This window comes from Colletes latitarsis, chromosome 14 (genome assembly GCF_051014445.1).
Source record: "Colletes latitarsis isolate SP2378_abdomen chromosome 14, iyColLati1, whole genome shotgun sequence".
Lineage (NCBI taxonomy): Eukaryota > Metazoa > Arthropoda > Insecta > Hymenoptera > Colletidae > Colletes > Colletes latitarsis.
Genome location: NC_135147.1, coordinates 19,728,759 through 19,750,542, shown reverse-complemented (window position 1 = coordinate 19,750,542; position 21,784 = coordinate 19,728,759). Strand labels below are relative to the sequence as shown.

Sequence of the window (21,784 nt, the reverse complement as noted above, 5' to 3'; positions counted from 1 at the left end):
GTTGGTTACCTGGGTCAATTACACTCATTTTTTATCATTAGACATACCCTCGAAATCTTACCCACTTTCGAGAAAAAAATTCGAGAAAGTGTGAAATTTTTCAACAAAATTAAAAAATTTCAAATCGTTCTGGAAAAATTATTGTCAGTTACAGGGGTCAATTACGATCACATTCATTCTACTATGTTATATGTTAGCCATATTTTTAAATTTAATCTAACGCAAACCCTTCAATATCTCGATTCGAACATAAATGGACTTACGCCACTTTCAAAATAAGCGACCCATATAGGTGACAGAACTTTCAACAGTGGAACTAAAACAATTAATTCTCAAGTTAAAACGTTAAAGGACAATAAATTTTAATAGGCATCATAAATTTTAACGAGGTTAGAAAAGTAATTACTAGGACAACTTTTAAGTTGTTACAATTGACTAAAATCAAAGGTTTGGACTTGTAAACAATTTCAAGCTTCTAGACTGGCGGCCAACGTGTTAATCTGGTTCTACTTTTAAGAGAATCAGAACACGTTAGAAGAGAATGAAAAAATAAAAGGACATAGCGCGGAGTGTAATAAAATTTTACTGTTATTACATTCAGAGTTTGGATATTGAAACACTCCGTTGTGACTGTGGTATCAATTTAATTAAGAAATTCTATAGTCTCTTTCTAGCCCCTCTGTTTTTCCGTTCGAACATCCAAAGTGAATTGTGAATTCCATATTAGCGCTTTTTCCAGAATACTGACGATAGTACGATAAACCTGCAATCATCGAGAAGCGAAAAGTGCGTATCGACCTAATTATATGCGATCGCAGAACACGTTCAGACGTACCGAATCTCACGGAATTCCCCGTCAAGATTATTATTCGAGACGATGTTGATCGACGCTGAGCGCGTTTCTCGAGGGGAATTCGACGGAATTAATTGAAATCTTTCACGCCAACCGGAGGGTTTCGAGTTCCAGGTCAGCGGAACGTTTTCTCGCGCGTTTTCTGCATCGACGAAACGACGCGCGTAATTACGGAGATTATTGTCGTCCTGCTGGCGCTCGTTAACCTTTCGATTCCCCCGTTCGCGGCGACTCTCGAACCGATACGAATGTATTTCGCGCCCGCCAACAGATTCCCGTGAACAGGTAGGAACGAGATCGCTCGAAAGAATTTCCGCGTGCACGCGTCGAGAAAATGGGATGTATTATGGTAATCGTCGGTACTCCGGGAAAATACGGCCACGGGTAGAATTCAATGATCCTCGGCTCGGTTGTGCCTGTTCACTTATGCCTGCACGTGTTTGCGTATGCGTGGGCGTTCGGGGCTCTCGAACACCGGGGAAATGTCCCTTCGTGCCGCGAATTCCGTGCACGTATGTACTTTCCTGTAGTTCGTACCTTTGCGCGTCGATTAAACCTACCACCCCCCAAAACCCCTCCCGCAGGCTTGGTACCGCGTCGTAACAACCGTCTCGATGCCCCCGCGACGAAAACCCTCTCCTCTTGGTGCTAATTGTCTGTAATTTTCAGCCCCGTCCTTCCGGTATCTTTTATTTCTACGACTCTGCGGCAAGAATCGCGATGGGACACGTACACACAGTTTTCGAGAAATTTATTTTAAACAGTAATTTTAAAATAATTATTTAGAACAGCGGCGAGTGGTATTTTTGGTTAATTTAAATGTGGTTTGTTTGAGGAAATGTACGGTGGGTAAAAACAGTATTTTCATTCGCTCAGTTCTTTTGCAATTACATTTACTAATGGAACAAAATAATGCTAAAACGTACTTTGTTCGATGGCTTAGCAACAATTGCAAGAATGTACCATGGGAATACAATGGAATAAAATAACAAATATATGTAACTTTCCGTTTTTTTAAACCAACAATGTATTTCAACGATTTTAAGACACAGTTTGCATAGTAGCAATCAGGTCTACTAAGAAAACGGAATTATCAGTTTCTGAACGAGATCAAATTGTTTTATTGCGTTTTAAAGATGAAAGTTATCGCCAAATCAGTCAAACTTTGAATTTAAGTTTCTCAACAGTCTGATGTGTTAAAAGGGAGGGGTTAGATTTAATAAAACAGTAAGATGAGGCATCTCTACTTGTAAAAACTTGTATGAATTAAAGTTCCAAATTAATCCGTCAACTGTTTACAAAATTTAGAAAATGATTTTTGATAAATGCTTTCTAGAATATATTCTTCTTCTGAGGTTATGAATTTATTCTAACTTCTCCTGAATAATGTACCTTTTTGTCACTTTCATAGACCATAATATCCCCCCCAGAACAAAATAAATCCCACTCGAAATATTTTCTGTAAAAACAGTTTGTATAAAATTACCGATAAATAATTATTTGAGAATATTTTGCATGGGACACGTGACATATTGTTAAGAATTTGCTTCTTCTTGGTGTCCTCTAGGGTCAAACGGATGCAAACGAAAGAACATCGAAGCAACCGACGAGTTTGAGACTTATCCAAGCGAGAAGTCGATCGATAGGTACTCTCAGTCTTGTACGAAAGGCTTTGCTGTGCAATACCCATTAATGATTAAGTAATGTATCTGATTAAGCGTTGTCGATGCATCCATGTTCATGCATCGTATCAAGTCACAAGGCATCCATAATGCATCCAATATGTGCATGCACACAACCTGCTGATAACTTACGATGTCCCCTGCGGTAAACCGTTGAAAATGTTAATCACCGCTACAAACTTTCAAGAATGCCTTTGATCGACGCCTAACATCGAGTTCAGCGAAGAATTTTTTTAATGAAATTCATCATCGCTGAGACGATCGAGATTTCGGGAAACTTTGAACGCTAATGGCTTCCAGAAAGATTTTCATTAATCTTTGGGGGGGTTTTACGAGGTAATCGATAACAGCGGTTTCTAAATTTAATTATGCCTCGCCAGAACTCGGAATCGTTACCTCAATTAGTATACACGATGATGATCGGCGTATTTATGATATTATTTGAAGTAAAAAACATCGAAAAATGCAGAATTCTTCTATTTGACAAGCACCCTCGAATATAATGTGTTTCATGTGAAATAATTTTTCGTAAAATTAATATATAACGTATTATTTTAAATTGTGATTTAATGAGAATCGTAAAGCTAAGCTTACTTGAACAAGCACACGTTGAAATCGAAAAAGTTTATTCCAGTTTATTCTTTGACACAGAGGAAGTTAATTGTTTCGTTTCTCCTCTACAAATTTTTTTTCATCGAATTTAGACACCTGCCCCTGTCGATTTTTCTAAAAAATTTGTTTTTCATTTTTAATAAATTTGTTTAACGCTGTACAGAAAAGTTGTCTAATACTATTTTGTAGGTATACATGAGCACTACTTCAGAAAAAAGTTTCATTGAAATATATTCACTATTGGAGGAGTTATGGATGTTTGAAAATTGGACCATTTTTATGGGGTTTTTCTCACTTTACGATGTTAAAGAATAATTTTTCGAACATTCTTGGAATTTCTATATATTCTTCATCAAAATACTTGTAGTTTGCATTTTGAAACATCAAAATCCACCAATCCGTTCAGGAGTTATGACGTTTTAAAGATACGCATGAAATTTCAGTGAAACACGTCAATGGTATGGTCAGACACTGCATTTTCGGTAAGGAATTTTTTCCTCGAAAATGCGTAGGATTTCGTGGTTATGTCTATTCACCAAAATTGATTGTAATTGACCCCTGCAATCGAAAATAATTTTTCCAGAATAATTTAAAATATTTTAATAACTTTTTAACGAAGCCTCAATCAAGAAATTGATATTCTTAATTTTCTTCTTATTCTGGTCTCTAGAATCTCCCGTTAAAATTTTTCCCAGGGGTGGCTGAACACCCTGTATAATAGCCTCCTTAAATTTGTAATTCAGTGAAATTTAACTGATAAAAGACTTTCCTTTGTCTGATAAAAATAAGTATTGAACATTAATAATTCTTAATATTAAAATTACTAATCAATTCTCCAAAAACGATCATTCTTGTATCCAGCATGCACTGTACAGAATAATAATGTAACAAATTTTTCAAAAAATTGCTCATTTGTATCCAGTCGTCTGTTATCGAAGATTGATAAATTTAAACGGATGCTCGCCTTGAAATTCATCCCCAAAGAAGCATAGACGCGTCCCGTCCTAGTTCTCCATTTCGAGCACGACTTCGACCACCCCTTTGCAATAATATTGTGCCACTGACGACTGAATTATGCATTCGGGCAACATAAATCGCTCCGATAGTTACCAGAGACACTTGGCACGTAGCGGGCCATAGGCGATGCGTCATTAATGCTTAATGGACAGACATTAATTCGTTATTGTCAGTGGACGGAGCAATCGATAGGAGCTTCCGCCACAGTCGTCGTGAATTCGCGGATGTACAACGGCAATATGTCGACGATCGCGACGGTAATCACGTTGTCGCGAAGAAAAATGGGAATACCTGGCGCGAGCGATGACACAGAATGCTTTCGGCAACCTGGACACGCCTCCAAGACGACTTGGAAACTCAATAACAGGGAAAAGAAGGAACGAAATCTGTTCAGACACGCGTTACGAGTTACGTTGTCTTCAGATTTTCACGTTTCTTTGATCTATAATGGACGCGTCCGTAAAATTTGTCATTCGAAACGACTTGTTATTTACTGACTTTAAGCAAGGCTTTTATAAAGAGTGCATGTTTTCCGTACATATTTCCGTGCTTCAGCAGTATGTTCTACAAGTAAAACTAAGATTAAAATGTCATAGAACAGAAAATCCATAATTGCTTTGTTAAGAAGTTATAACAAAAATAAGAACTGTGAAACTCGATTGAGATTCAGGACAATTTTAAATTAAATCTCAATTAAAATGAAAAAAAAATGTATAATAAAATGAAATCAATCTTTTGCAAGTATTCGATATCGTGGGTTTCTTTGCACTTTACTTGACATAAACTGGAATAATAGTTACAAAGTTTTTAACAACAAAAAGTTATTATCGAAGAAAGAATACTTCAGCACCCGAAATAAATGATAGGAACTAAAATCTGATAAAGAAATGTTTAAGTTATCTACATGATTCTACGTTAAAAATATTTTTTCCTGCCACTAGCAGCAGTTGCTCTTTGTAAACAAAATTTTAGTAAATAAAATGACATCACATTACATATTTTTGTCATAACTTCTTAACAAAGCATTTATGAACTTTTTGTTACATAACACTTAAGTGTTATTTTTACTTGTAGAAAACACTGCTGAAGTATGTACGAAAGAATGCGGAACACCCTGTATACAGAATTTTCATCTATATTTTCATAACAGTAAATCACAAATTACGTACCTTGATATATAAAATAAACTAGATTACACAATTGGATTTAAAATATATTTAGAGCACGTAAGTTTGTAAAAGGCAAAGTGCAGCTGTAAACATTGTTACACAATCTAATCTCCGTTTAGTATTTTCCATCGATTATTAATGTTTAAAGTTACTAGTATCGCTTCGCTTATTAATCAATTAATCAGTGCTAATTAATAATACATTACTCAGCTAATGCATCAAACAATTTCACTTTATCCACGCATTACAGTTTAAACAACATTGATATGTATCAGAACAGATTCAATATTTGGTGATCGAGGGCTGACATCAACATTAATTATTAATGCTTGTTACGATCATGAAATACATAGTTTTAGCCACGAGATAATTGCACGCACAAGCTGCCAACTTCAACCGTGAACATCGATGGTGAAACACTAAGGCCAATCATTTACGAATTCTTTGAAACGTGTCCCTCTAGACAAAAAAGTAAACAAAATTTATAGTTCACATTTCTAATCAGTGAGCATTTACCATGTACCTAGTATTTAATTTTTCACAAATTATATTAATCGAATTCCATTTGAATAAAGATTAAAACAAACGAATAAAGACAAACTTTATTGTTAGAAATTCTTAAGGTGAATCTATAATAATAAATTAGCCACTACCTTCGCATAAGTCTTGATAAATAAATTGTTTTTTAAACCACATCTTTTGGATTCTTAAAATTTTCTAGATTCATAAAGTGGCAACCGAGGGTTAAATTATAATTAAAAAAATAATTTCATTAATTAAAGGGCCTCTTATAAAATACGAAAATAATATAAAGAATTAGTCCACATTAAATATTGCTTTCGCATTCCTTTAGATTCCGCGATACCTCTCTTAGGAACCGCACCTCCACCCCTTTCGAAAACTATGCTAGAACGAGTGTCGAAACACACGACACGGTTCTTCCAAACTCAAGCGCTGAATATTTGAAAAACCGTTCTAGCCAAAGAGCTGAAAGTTGCCCTCTCGAGGCTGTCGATAAACTGCGACTACCGCAGCGAATGAAAATGGCACGACGATTCTCGACGTTGGCTGTTCGACGTGGAAATTAAATAGGACACAATAAAACACGTACGTAAACGGTAGACGACGCGATTCCCGTTGATCGACCGTTCGCGTTGACAAATAAGGACGCAATAATCCTATAATTACTTTTTGAAAACTTTTAACTGCCCCGAGCAAGTCATTTGATAGACGACACAGCAAAGAAACGGATACAAATATATCGCAGTATGTACAACTATTGGATCGATTTCAGTCTGGTGTTCTGTTTTTTTACTTCTCGAGAAATCTCCTTAAATATTCATTGGCCTTGGAGGATGTGACAGAGACAAATCGATGGGGGTGATTTTAAAAGGATAATGCGAAAAATGCACACCCACAATTTCGTTTGAGTTTAATGAAGCGTGGGGGCCTAGAAATTTGAGTGACCAACGGATTCAAAATAGTCAAAACGTGGGGCATTTAATCTTTGATAAGATATTTAGGCCTCTGCCTCATCGCTTAATGCAAATTCATATTTTATCTATCACGTGTATCTTACTTTAAGTATTTCTTATATTCTTGTATATTAAATGTTTGAGATGTGGGTCATTAAATTTCCAAAAAGTTTGAGACGTGGGTCATTAAATCTCCAACAAGATATTTAGGTTTCCGACACATCACTTGAAGCAAATTCATATTTCATATATCACATACAGAGTGTTCGGCCACCTCTGGGAAAAATTTTAATGGGGGATTCTAGAGGCCAAAATAAGATGAAAATCAAGAATACCAATTTGTTGATGAAGGCTTCGTTAAACAGTTATTAACGTTTAAAATACCGACCGTACTGAATTTTCTTCTCGAAAATGCGCAAGATTTCGAGGGTACGTCTATTCACCGAAAATTATTGTAATTGACTCCCGCAACTGAAAATAATTTTTCCAAAACGATTTGAAATTTTTTTTTTCCGTCGAAAAATTTCATACCATATCTCGAATTTTTTTCTAAAAAGTGGGTAGGATTTCGGGGGTATGTCTATTCAACAAAAATGGTTGTATTTGACCCCAGAACCTAGAAATAATTTTTTTAGAAGGATTTGAAATTTTCTTTTTTCGGCGAAAAATTTAGGCACCTACCCCCTGTCGAGTTTTCTTAAACATTCCTTTTTCATTTTTAGTAATTTTGTTTGACACCCTACAGAAAAGTTGTCTAATACTTTTTTGTAGGTACCCATGAGCTCTACTTCAGAAAAAAGTTTCATTGAAATATATTCACTATTATAGGAGTTATGGCTGTTTGAAAATTGGACCATTTTTATGGGGTTTTTCTCATTTTGCGGGGTCAAGGATCAACTTTTCGGATATTTCTGCAATTTGTACATATTCTCCATCAAAATACGCGTAGTTTGCTTTTTTAAACATTAAAATCGTCCAATCCGTTCAGAAGTTATGACGTTTTAAAGATTCGCATGAAAATTCGGGCTGACATTTCTTGCCAGAAATTGTATTTTCGGTAAGGAATTTTTTTCTCGAAACTGAGTAGGATTTCGGGGTTATGTCTATTGACCAAAAATGCTTACAATTGACCCCTGTAACTAAAAATAATTTTTCCAAGGCGATTCGAAAGTCTTTTATTTCACTCAAAACTTTCAGCACATACTCGAATTTTTTTCTCGAAAGTGAGTAGGATTTTGGAAGTATGTGTATTCACCAAAAATGATTGTAATTGACCCCCGAAACCAAAAATAATTTTTCCAGAACGATTTGAAATTTTTTAATTGAATTTTTTCTTGATTTTCGTCTTATGTTGGCCTCTAGAATCCTCTATTAAAATTTTCCAGAGGTGGCCGAACACCCTGTATATCTTACTTTAAATATTTCTTTTTTTTTTGCATATTAGGTGCATTCTCTGTTTCTCAACAGTAAAAAAATTCATTACAGACGGTCGTATCATAAACACGAATGGTAGGGATTTCAAATAAAAATTAAAATCGCTAAAATAAGAATTGTGAAATTAATTTCATCGATACACCTCGCGCTCGAAGGAACAAGAGATTTCCCTGGTCTCGGAAATCTCCCTCGGTTCGACCAGAAATTCAATAATACTTTGTACGTAGAAGCGAAAAGTAAAAGAACGTGTGTTAGATGGAGACCGAGGGAAGTAGAAGGGCCAAGAAAGACGATGGAAAGGGGCTGACCTTTCATTGATTAGATCACTTAGGAAATTCTACGCGATATCCGGTAGTCGCCTACCCGTAACCTCCGCTCCGCGAACGTCACAAACTTTTACTCGCGCCGACTTTCCGCGTGGTTCACATCCACCCACGTACAGGGTGTTCGGTAACGAGCGCAGACAACTTTCGTAACTAGTTGTCAGCGGTGACGTTGAAGAAGGATATCGTGCGTGCGTGCACAGTATGCAGTGGGACCAAAAAGTAGTTGTTCCAGTCATAACTGCCACACTTGGACCGTGTTTTTCCCATAAATTTTTCGTTTAACTTCTGAAGTTATCGTCTACACACAGGTTGCAGTATTTATTGCAATATTTTACCCTGAATTTATCGATACGTTGTGATTTTAATCACTGTAGAAGAATATTTCTAGAATAAAAAGTTGTGATGTGTTTTGAAAAATGTTTTAAATGAAATATTGTGAACCAAATCGGACTACCCTGTATATTTGGAGATTCCAGGGAACGTTTCATCAGACTCGCGAGTCTTGCACCGTTCCGCTTTGCGGTATGTGCTGCGCGTGTGATTTTACGGTACCGCGCGCGTCAGCGAGTTGCAAATTCCATTCAGTAGGGCAGTGGGCTTAAGCGGGTACCATTGTACTCGCCTAACTACAGATCAACTTTTATCTCCGCTAAGTAGTAAAAAGCAGCCACTTTGATTTTTACGCGACACAGAACTCTCGATGAAGTTTCGACAATTTTTCTAACGCAAGAATTACGCTACAAATGTCACTCGATATTGATATAATTTTGCTAAACGAAATATACCTGCAGTATCTTTATTTTATGCAACATTAAACCAGGGTTCGAATGGATAAACTTTCACAAATGGATGTTATTTGATAACCTTTTAACTTTTACACTGTTTTTGTTCTGGTTTTAAGTGAATCTGTATCGCTAAAAAAAACATCAGTTTTATTCAGATATTTATTAAAATTGTTATTACTGAAATCCTATGTCAACTTAAGATTTATCAAAGCTACTTCTTTCCATTCCCTGAAAAATAAAAGTCCCCTGTTTACGCAAGAACGAGAACAGTTTCAGCAAATACGTCTGGTTTTATGACGATTTTCTGAGACCAGAAAAGAGTTACTATTGGACCAATTAAAAATTTGAAGTTTCGTTCGACCACTACGTTTAAGAAGTAATACTTTCAAGAAAATAATGCGTCGTCTGGCGGTGGTTACGTGTAACGAATGAAATAAGAGAGCGAAACTGACACAGTGTGTTCTCGTACGCGTTTAATTAAGAGCGTTTCCAAACACAGTCCCCCTTCAAAGTTAATTCTGCGAATATTCTCCGTTCATGACAGTAATAAAGATGCACCCTCATGATGTTACTACCCCGTCGGTGTAGCTAGCTTCCCGCACATGTACGCCATGTATTATATATCATGTATTATATATTACCGTAAAATCCGATGCTACCCAGGCTGCGGTTGACAAGGACTTGGGAATGACGCACGAGCATCGATTGTATCATTAATGCTTAATCATGGATAGTGCTCCGTAATCGTGTTACCTTTGTCCTGTAGGAATATTAGGTACCGTCGGATCACCCCGTCGTCAAAGTCGTGGATCAAAAGACTCGACTTACATAACCCCATTCAAAGGCTTGTTGTCTCCGAGGAAACTTGAACGTCTGAGCATTGACTTTCGGGATTACTATCCTCTCTCGAACGAGGGGTCCAAGGGTGAATTAACGACGCAGAGATTCTTTGTCTCATCAAAGCGTATGGATATTGTAATCAAAGGGCCGAAACTTCGTTAGGAACAGTAATTGAACTATACGCCAAGTTTGGACACAAACTGTAACCTGACTAGTTAATGAAATTTCCATACCGGGTATATTAGTAAATACTACGTAGAAATATTCAAAGGCTGACGCAGCCTGAAGAAAGTTTCTCGATCGATATTTTTGAAATGCTACACGCTATCATACTACATAGTAACGTTTAATTATAGGAAACTTTATCGACACTTTGAACTTTTCATATTTGAAATACGAAAATATTTTATCGAATTCTGATGAGGTTTTGGCGACTTATCGAAATGACACAGCGTGACTGAAGAAAGTTGTTCGATCAATATTTTTGAAATTTTACACGCTATGTCCTCTCCGAAAGTAACGTTTAATTATAGAAAACTTTATCGACACTTTGAACTTTTCATATTTGAAATGTGAAAATATTTTCTCGAATTCTGATGAGGTTTTGACGACTTATCGAATGTTCCTATGACACAGCGTGACTGAAGAAATTTGTTCGATCAATATTTTCGAAGTCCTAAACGTTATGTTCTCTCCGAAAGTAACGTTTAATTATAGAAAACTTTTCATACTTGAAATGTGAAAATATTTTCTCGAGTGAATTCAATTCCGATGAGGTTTTGGCGATTTATCGAATGTTCCTATGATACGAATAGAAGAGGAACTTGTCAACTTTTTGTCTCGTACAGTCGATAACTTCGCGAGTGTGAGTCGAATCCATCGACAACGAAGATTTCTAATCAAACGATCCCGATTGAACAAAGCGTTTTCTCTTTTCCAGTCACCCCTGTCTGTCACCAAGGCCAGATGAAGGCATTCGGCGTGGCGAAGCAGGAAACCGCGAGGATACCCTGCGAGGTCGAAGCGAATCCAGCGGACGTATCGTTCACTTGGAAGTTCAATAATACGATGGAGGCTATCGACATACCACAGGCAGACATCACCAACGAGCGAACGAGTTCGACGGTCTCTTACAAACCGATGACGGAGATGGACTACGGCACGCTTTTGTGTTGGGGCACCAACGAACAGGGCACACAACTCGAACCCTGCGTTTACCACATCGTACCAGCTGGTAAGTATTGCTAATGGAGCATTAAACATTCATGACTCACGAACACCTTCGCGGCCATAAAATCGCGTTATCGTCGTTTACTCGTAAAGTGGGATTTTTGGACAGTTCGCTTCTATATAAACCTCCGTGACTCTAACTCTAAAATCTTATCGTCTACGTTGGTGTCTGACTTCATCCTATTATCGATATGAATTTTATTTTCAATAATTTTGTTTTCCTCACTTTTTATGATTCGCAAGATCATTATCTTGTAAATTGGAATTTTTTTACGGACGGTTCGGGTTGCTAATATTGATCCTTTGTAAACCTTCGTGACTCTAAATTCATGTACTCATTGTCCAAATTATTTACTGACTTGATCCTATTATTGTTCAATGTTTGCATATTTTTATATATTTTCTTCAACAGTGAATTCATTTAGACCACGTACAAGTAATGGAGAATGTAAAACAAAATTTCAAGATCAAAGTGATACGTCTTCCATACAAATACGATAAATTTAGTCGCTTAAGAAAGTCATGAAAAATTAATATTAGACAAAATAAACAAGAGTCTAATGCAAAAGAGTCCGATTTCAATCGGTCCAGGTATTTATAATAAACGTCAGTAACGATCCAGCAACTTTAGACAGTAATGATCTAGCAGCTCAAACTGTCCAACTTCTTGCACGTCCCATCAAACTCTGAGCAGTATCATCTGTTGCTGCAAACTCCGTCTTGCTTCTAAGGTACAAGGTTCTAGATCTAGCTACTGCTCCTGTGTTTACTATTATAACATAATATCCACTTTCCATCTTCTGTCACAATCTAGGCCACAAATTTCTCATGCTTTAGACTGATCGAAAGATTTCTTTTATAAATGGTGGAACGAATTAAATCAAGTTTCTGATACGTATACACTTGAATTCTCTAATATTAACACTGAACCTACCGATACATAAAAACGAATTTTGTTTCGAGTCGATACCGTAGTTAATTCCGGAGAAAACAATTATTTAAGAAAAAGTATTGACTAGTAATTACGCAAACATCCTGTATTTAAATTTAAATTAATTTTCAATTAAATAAACAATTTATGATCCAGTTTTATCGTACACTAGTCGTACGATCAGTAGGAATTGCTAAAACTTCTTTGGGTATGTAGAGTCAAAGTAAACTTCAAGATAAACATGGAAGACAGCATAAATTATAGTAGGTGATATAATCATTAGGTAGAGGATGAAATGCCCTTTAAAACGAGCGTTTGAACAAGTCGATAGCTTTATTAGTTCCGGAGATATAGTGATTTTAATTTCAAGTCGATGCATTGGCTAGTTCCGGAAATATAAGGGTCCGAAGCGTTTGTTTACTACGGCCTTGTCAAGGACGTTGACCGCACGTGACTCGGAGAAACTAGGTCACTCGGCCACTCGGTCACGAGACACGTACGAGAAAGAGAGGTCCGGCGCGACGCGTCAGACGGAGACAGAGACAGTCGAATTAAAAAAATTACCTTTTACATAAATTACAATATCTCGAAAACGGAAAGTCCGATCGACAAAATTCAAAAGCCATTTTAAAGGGGAGGCTTTGCTGCTGCTAACAATGACTCAATTATTAATAAAACTTTAGTAGTTTAGAAACTGCACGCGTCTAAAGTTTTGTGATTTTTAATACGCGTTAATAGGCCTTTTTGCGGCGCCGAGCGAGATCGTAGTCGAATTAAGAAAATTACCTTTTACATAAATTACGATATCTCCAAAACGGAGAGTCGGATCGACAAAAGCCAAAAACCATTTTAAAGAGGAAGCCTCACCGCTTCTAACAAGAGCTCAATAATTAATAAAACACTAATAGTGTTGGAACTATACACATCAAAACTTTTAGCGTTTTTAATACCAGTTAATACACTTTCGTAAAACGGAGAGTGGAATTTAAAAAATTATGCTTTCAATTTAAATTGCGATATCTCGAAAATGGAAAGTGGAATCGACATAATCCAGAAACCATGTCAAAGAGTAAGCTTTACGGCTTCTAACAATGTACAGTTATAAAGGAAACACTAATAGTTACAGAACTGTACGCGTGTAAAGTTGAACTATTTTAATGGAAAAATAGTGGAATTTTATATCAAATTTTGTCCATTCTTTTACAAAATAATATAAACCGTACAAGGTAGGCAAGACATTTTTCTCAGAAAACAAACAATAAGAATAGAAGTGAATATTAAACAATTCATTCTACGTATACTACAAGAAAAGTCCTGAACTTAAAAGGCACTAAAATGACATTATATGTTAGAAATTCTAAACGAAATTTTGAAAACAAACTCGTGCTAAGTTTATTGTTAAATACATCACTGTAGATTATAATTAGTTCTTGCAATTTTATAGTTTTTCGAAAGAACGTTTTAAACAAGAAAATACAAAATAATTATTCCTTCATCTTCTAGAAAATCAAATGTAAAAATTTGAAATAAGATACTTTAATTGTACTTTAAATATGAAGCAAGATGCCACTGGAAATAGTCTCGCGAGAAAAAATGTCTCATTGCCCGAAATTGGATATATCGTAAGACGGTTGGATTAAAAACAGTAGACGGCGACGTTCAATCGACATTAAAAAATTCATTTTTAACGAGCACCGGCATTCCCAAGCGTACGGGGCCGCGCTTCACTTTTAGACGATCCTTTAATCCAAGAAAAATTCACGTCGCTTAAAACGTTGAAGTAATACGCACTGAAATTGTGTTCGCGAGACTCCGCGGACGAAAGTGGGAAAGAGGGAGACATACTTTATGGAAAAACTTGGCTTTTAATTATGTAACAGACCGTCCAACGGAGGAAATTAAGATTTTCGTAAATATAAATCGCCGAGATTTATGGTGGAAAGACGCGCGTAGAGTAATTCAAAGTGGACTGACTCTCAGGGGGGATGCTTGATAGACGTAAATTAGATTTAAAAAGTTTCCTCATTATGCAGATTAGAAACAACGACAACCGCCTTTGGACGACCGTGTTCCTTTTTGTCGCCGTGCTCTCCGACCTTTTAACGAGACGTAACTGAAACCGGGGCTCGTTCCAACCGATATAACGAAATCAAAGACAGAATTTTTCTCGATCGAATAACCGACGCGAATAAATAGGACTCCGTAAGCGTGGTAGTTGCTACCATTGTGTTTGGAGTTCTTCGATCTTTCCTTTGAAGGTAACTTCTTCGATATCCTGTCTTTCTTTTGCAGCCAGACTGCTCTCTGATCATGAGCTGAAAGTCTCAAATGGATTGATAGCGATATTGGAGTCAAACGATACCGGTACTTTAACATCGTTGCTTATGAAATATTTATATTTTTCTATCGAATATGGTATAAGTAATCAATTGCTCGAATCTGAAGCAATCGAGTTCGAATATCTAGAAGCAGGTTAACTCTATAATGGATTACGAACAGAATGAAATAGATTCAGAAGAAATTAGAGAGACTTGAAATCAAAACGACCAGTGATGGCGGTTGTACGTTATCTACTTCGAACTGGAACAGTATTTAAACGGTCATTACAAATTAGTTTTGAATGTTTGAATGTTACAAATTAATTTGGAATGAAACTAAACTATAAGTAATCAATTGCTCGAATTTAAAGCAATCGGGTTCGAATATCTAGAAGTACGTTAACTCTGTAATGGATTACGAACAGGATAAAATAGATTCAGAAGAAATTAGTGAGACTTGAAATCAAAACAGTGATGGAGGTACGTTATATTTAGTTCGAGCTGGAAATGCACGAAAATTTGAATGAACCATGGGTAAGCGCGAGCAACCGTGTCTCAAAAAGCGACGGGACGCGTCAATACGTGACAAACGCGCTTTAGCACCGCGGAGGATAGTAAAGCGTCGAAATAGCATAATAAAAACCGCTATTAAGCTGAGCGTTGCATAAAACCAGGGCATTTCGATTTGAGTGCCTCGGTTGGCTGAATAGGAACGGAAACCTAACTAAGCTCGTACCGGTTGATTAAAGACGACGAAACGCCATCGTTCGTGGGGATGAGAACTTGCGCTTTGCACCGCGCCTCTCTGTATTCCATTTTCGTACGGGGGCAGACGTTCGTCGCGGTAGTTTCCCCGGGGTCTTCGAGTCTACGAGCTTCGTCCTGCGTCTACATTGCAATCACAGGTCAGCCGAGAGTCCGGGGCGGCGAGGACACGACGAAACGGCACTTTGGTTTCGTTTATTTTAGAGGCAGGACACCGCGTTTACGGGCGTCTTTAACTACGAATTGTTAAACTTTACGACCGCCTCTTTTGGTCGAAAGAACGACCTCGACGACACGGGAGGAACAAAATTCTGAAGGGTGGAGCGTATCGATTGTACGCTGTCGTAACGCCACCCTTCTAAACAGAATCCCAAGAGCGATGACCTACGCGGCGGAACACTCGGGACCGATTGCGTGTGCAAACGCAGAGAATGAGAATTGATCTTTGGGATCGGACAACAAGGTAACTGACGGTATCTATATGCAAGTCGATAGAGACGACACATTCCTGATGATCCTCGATAGTTATTCTACTTGCATAAAATTTAAAATACTTTGTAGGATGCAGCTGTTTAAGTAACTAAGTAGTTTTGATACAATTAGTGTTGTATGTAAGTTCGTCTTTTATAGTGGACGAAATGTAAACAAGTTAACCATGCAATAGGTACTTCATCCTGCCAGTCTGGAATTAAATTCTTCCCTTATCCTTGTTTGTAACTCTTCCAATTTAAAAATATGATAGAAATTTTTCCCAGCCGCCACGAATTAAGGGAGTATTGCTATCTGGACTGTCATTTTTGTGATTTTTTTTTTAATGATAGGTATACTGTTTTGTACTGAAAATTTGCAGATATATATACTATCATCTTATGAGTATGTACAGTATTTTTTTCATTGAAAAATCTTAAAAATTGTGGGAGATATAACTTCTTGTTTAATGACTCTGGTAAGTCAGCCTTCTTAGGTCCATAGTTATAAAACTATAACAACGATTACCCATATCCATGAAATGATTTATAAATGTCTTTATTCTCTTCATAAAGTCATCTTTCACTTTCACTTACCATGCAACAGATTCTTTAAAATGTCAATTGTTTTATAGTGTAATAAATTTAGAAATAGATGAAGATATTCAAAATTTGAAAACTAAAGTAGGTGAGATTATTTTACGACTAATGTCAAGCACAAAGTATACAATGCTTCTTTATTTTAAACAATCACTACAAATTATTTTTAAATGTTCTTTGCATACATTTTTTTGAAGAATTGAATTATTTTACTTAATGTTGATTTTTACCAAATTGGTAAATGGAAATCAGCTTTGCTTTGAAGCATTTAAAAAATATTGAGCTAATGGAGGATTATAAAAATTTTCAAATAATTACATTGACATATATTAAAGAATTATTAGTTTAAACTTGCAAAGGAACCCAAAAATCCACTTAAGGGTTAAAATATGATTCGACGAAGAAGATTCTTTAATTTTGAGAGCAACAAACTCAAAGAAACGTATCATTCTAAACTCCCAATATTTCCCTTCAGAATATAAACCAAACGTTGAAAAATTTATTAATTTTAGAGCTCGACAAAAATAACGATACAATTTTTAAGGGTTAAACAAGAAGAACTCCCACAATTTTATAAGATGATAAGATTTCATAAGATGAATAAACATATCTCCAAAATCTCACTACAAAACAGCTTACCTATCATTGCAAAAAAAAATTACAAAAAACGATTCGCATTTGCAGGTCACCCGGACACGCCTCACAATTGCTCCCTCCTGAACCAAACGACGGACTCTCTGCACGTGGAGTGCACGGAGGGGTTCGACGGCGGTCTGCCGCAGCAATTCACGATACAGGTGGACAGGGAGCAGGGGACCAGCAGTACATCCTCGAACCCGAGCTTGACTGTGTACAACCGGACGAGCAAAGTTCCGTCGTTCTCGGTGAACAGGCTCGAGCCTGGCACCACTTACGGCGTCTACATATACGCGAGGAACAGCAAAGGGCGCAGCGAGAAGGTCCACTTCCGTGCCACCACCCTGAATCTGCCCGAAAAACAAACAGGTGAGTTCGCCGCTCTGAACGAACACGGGTACCTGAGGTGCCCCCTCAGATCGATCGGACGATGCCTGATGCTCGTCGACGCGGAATCGACGATGCACTCTCTTGCGATTTCCTTTGAGCACTGTCTGCTACGCTGCACGGCCTTGCATCGTAGAGCTCACGCGATTATCTATTTTTCTTCTTAGTACTCCTCTCTCTGCTCCGTCTATCCGTAACCCATGCAGGGTCCGCGTCCCTTATCCCTTATACCTGTGTTCTTTGTCTCTGTCTTTTCATCGATCCTCGCGCGCACGCCACCCTACCCGGGGACCCGTTTCCCTCCCTTTATTTACGATCCACGATGCGAGAACGAGCGAACGCTGCAATACTCGCGTCGATGATTTTCCCGCGGACGGACTTTATCGTTCGACGAAGGGATCCTCGAGATCCGAGAATTGTATTAAACGATGTTGGGCGCTCCGATTCTTGATGGCGAATAATCCTTTTGGGGTCGCAGAGGCTCTGTGTTTTGGCGTGCTTGCGATATTGGGGCGTCACGGTGACAGAGATATGCGAACACGTTTTTCAACGACGATTGCAGTAATCTTGGAACAAGAGTGTATCGGCTAAATGGGAGAACTGTTTGCCTTACTTATCGTTGGATGAACAAACTTAATTTACTTCGTTTAATTCTTTTCCGAAACTAGTCTTTTCACGAGATTTCGAGATCATGAAAGAAATGAATCAACGATTTTAATAATCGTTACCAAGTAGAAATAACGAGTCGTGGTCAGACACAAGTAGACAATGATTTTGCAACCTTTTTTATGTACTACCAGTTACCAGACAGCCTGCATATACTTCTTTCGTGCATTATTTTTATATGTTAACAAAATTTCTATGTCTTTTCTCGTAGAATTATACAGAGTGTTCGGCCACCCCTGGGAAAAATTTTAATGGGAGATTTTAGAGGCCAAAATAAGACGACAATCAAGAATATAAATTCCCTGATTGGCACTTCGTTAAAAAATTATTAAAGAATTAAATTAAAAAGTTTCAAATCATTCTAGAAAAAATATTTTTAGTTGCGAAGGTCGATTACAATCATTTTTGGTCATTACACGTAACCCCGAAATCCTACTCAGTTTTGAGGAAAAAATTCTCTATCAAAAGTATTTGAAAGTATATTTGAAACGAAGGATGCCAACATTCGATCGTTGGATGAAAAAAATTCGTTCGTAAATTGTTTTTAGTTGAATGACCATCGATATTATAACGAAGTACAGTATGTCTTTTCTCGTAGAATTATATACGAAAGATGCAAACATTCGATCGTTGAATAAAAAAAATTCGTTCGTAATTTATTTTGAGCTGACTATCGATATTGTAACGAAGTAAACCGATAAAATCCGTAAGTTCTTTTAGAAATTTCCCCAAAAGGGTCTCGGTTTGCACGCAGGACCCTCAGAAAAACCGATAGGTCGACACCCAGCGTCATGTTGCAGCGTTTACTCGGGTCTCGTATCGTAGACGCGCGATTAAGTGCTTGACACTGGTCGTTCGGTCCCTCTCGATCACCATCTCTCTCCTCTCGAGTTAAATCGACGGATGTCTCGTGCCCGTCGAACTCGATTACCGTCCTCTGTGCTTCGCGACCCGTGTCCCATCGTTAGTCGTAGCTGCACCGTAGCGACGAACGAAAAATGTATCGACGCGACCGTAATACGTACAATCTGCTACGTACGATGGCCCGGCCAGACGGATTGTCCCTGAGTGGAACTCACATTCGGCGATCAGAATCTTTAGGAACGATATATCAAACGCAATGGCTTGTGGTCGAGCAACAAAACGTTCTAGAGTCTTCTCGATCTTGCGGAAGCAAATTTATACCGTAGAAAGTGAACCGTCTAACTTTATCGCTTCGAATCGCTCGTGATTCAACTAGCGTGCATAAAATGTTTCCATCGTGCATCGCTTTTTCACGGGGGTCCTCCATTTTTTTTAGTGCCGAATTTCTTGTCACATCGTTCGAAAATCAAGTTCTGAGTAAAACAGTCCGTAGATAACATTTAGTGAGATACTGATGGACGAAGGTTGACAAGTTATAAGCAAGGCATTTTTATCAGAAAATGAACGATAAGAATAGAAGTGAATATTAAACAATTCATTCTACGTATATTATAGAAAAAGTCGTGAAGTTAAATGGTGCTAAAATAACATTGTATGTTAGAAATGAAATTTTGAAAACAAACTCGTGGTAAGTTTAGTGTTAAATGCATCATTGTAGATTATAATTAGTTCTTTCAATTTTATAGTTTTTCGAAAGAATGTTTCAAACGAGAAAATATAAAATAATTCCTTCATCGTTGAAGGTTGAAAATTTGTTTGAAGAATTTATTATTGTTGGTTGAAACTTTGCTTTCAATAATAGGAGAAAATATTTTCGAGCACTTGTTGCAAACAATAGTAAAGTATTGAGAACTTTCTAATATTTCTCAATAGAGAAATTGAATAAAAATTAATTCAAATCAATTATAATGAAGAAATGAAGTTGTTTTGGTGTGTTAGAAACTATTTGAGATCTTGTTGAAAAATCGAATTAATTGCCAAGAGTATTCATCGCGAATTTTTTTCCGTGTAGCTTTTTAATAATCCTAAATGTATCCACCAATCTATGACAGTGGTTACAAAAACTAAGCTTCTGCCACAGCTGCAGCCATTGATCCCCGCACCATCACCGATCCATCTCCATGGTTTACGGTCGGAGTCATATTTTTTTAATCCCGAATGCTGTGCCACTTTACCTTTCTCGACAGAATCAAAAACTATTAAATTTGCATTCATCGGTGAATAAAACTCCTCCGTAAAATTTTTAATCCATTTGGTACGTTTTACAAATTCAGTTCGCTTTTTACTATTACCACCGCTGAGTAAAGAATACAATTCATTGTATCCGAATTCTCGTAAAATTCTTTCAATGTTTCGAAACATACACTTTTCCCTAAATCTTTTTTTATTTATTTTGCTATGCGTGCAGAAATGATTTATCACTGTGGTAATCACGGTCGATTAATTACACTCGCGAAACGTTAGAACTATTAAATATACGAATAAAACTTTTTCGTCCTCGTTAATTTTGAAAATCGCATGAGCACAGAGTATAAATTTGCGTGTGCAAGACTGATGACTCCAGAACACGTTGAATTAGCGCACTAATATTAAGCTTGATGGTATTATATTTAAATGAAGGATCTAGAACGTTCGTGGAAGGGTTATTTGTATAATGCTCGAAATTTCGATCGTTGCTACTATAAAAAACGAATCTCATAGTCGTAAAAACAGATTTCCCTCGAATCGTGAACATCACTTAGGGGCAATCTTTATTGCTCCGTGCAGTAGACGCGAATTTTATCCGACAGTTCATAACGCGAGTCCGATAATTGCGCTCTTCGAGCGGCTACAAAAAGGTCCTGAGAATCGAATTTTTCCTTTTACACACGGGGGGTGGGGGGGTGGTAGTGGGTATGAGGGGGGAGGGGGAGGGTTTCTAGTTAATGCCGGCGAAGTAGAAATTAATCATCATAATTGGCGATGTGATTTATTGCGGTGATTAATCGACGGTGATGGATTTAATTAATGGCGGCCGATTACGGTAATTAATTTCACGCCCATCGCGTACGGATTTAATCAGGCTGAACCGGTTTCGGTCGAAATCTTCGGAATACCGACGAACGCCGTCGAAATCGACGCTTCCGACAAGCGGAAACGCGCTTGCCGCGGATCGACTGTAATCGTAACCGTTTCCCTAGGAACTACGAGAAGATAGAACGACGTGCGGTTTCGAATTGTTCGTGCTCGAATCGACGAAGTTTCTCGCTCCGTTAACGAGAGAATCTTCTCGAGTGGGCGTCATCGGTTCGAATGAAATTACAGACCGGCATCGCGTCGAGAAAGCGAAAGAATCTTATCGAGAATGTCTTCGCCAGCTTTGTCCACCTCGAATACGCTCTGCAACAAAGTTAACCTCCCCCCCCCCCCTTCTAGTCGCGTGCTAGACAATTGTCAACCGTTTCTTCTATTTTTTAACTCCCTAAAGTCTCGTCAATTTTAGTACAGCCTGCAGAACGGCGGTTTTTAAATCTTGACTGATGAAAATATAGAGTGCGGCGGAATTCGTGGCACAATCGAAAAGGAGGTGATTTTTTATCGAAAGATAAACAGATAATTTGTAATAATCTCCTTTTGTTAAGAGAAGAATGTTAGTTATTCTTTGTAGACACATTTAATAAAATTTAA

General features: G+C 37.4%; 1 protein-coding gene across 4 annotated transcripts in view; it reads left to right on the top strand.

The window, feature by feature from the left end:
* The window catches only part of LOC143349707 (nephrin), a 565,063-nt gene that overhangs the window by 512,949 nt on the left and 30,330 nt on the right, over nucleotides 1-21,784 (top strand). For all 4 annotated transcript variants that reach the window (XM_076781155.1, XM_076781157.1, XM_076781156.1 and 1 more), the window contains 2 exons: nucleotides 11,134-11,427; nucleotides 17,189-17,509. In XM_076781155.1, the coding sequence (XP_076637270.1) occupies nucleotides 11,134-11,427; nucleotides 17,189-17,509 (615 nt within the window). The remainder of the gene's footprint in view (nucleotides 1-11,133; nucleotides 11,428-17,188; nucleotides 17,510-21,784) is intronic.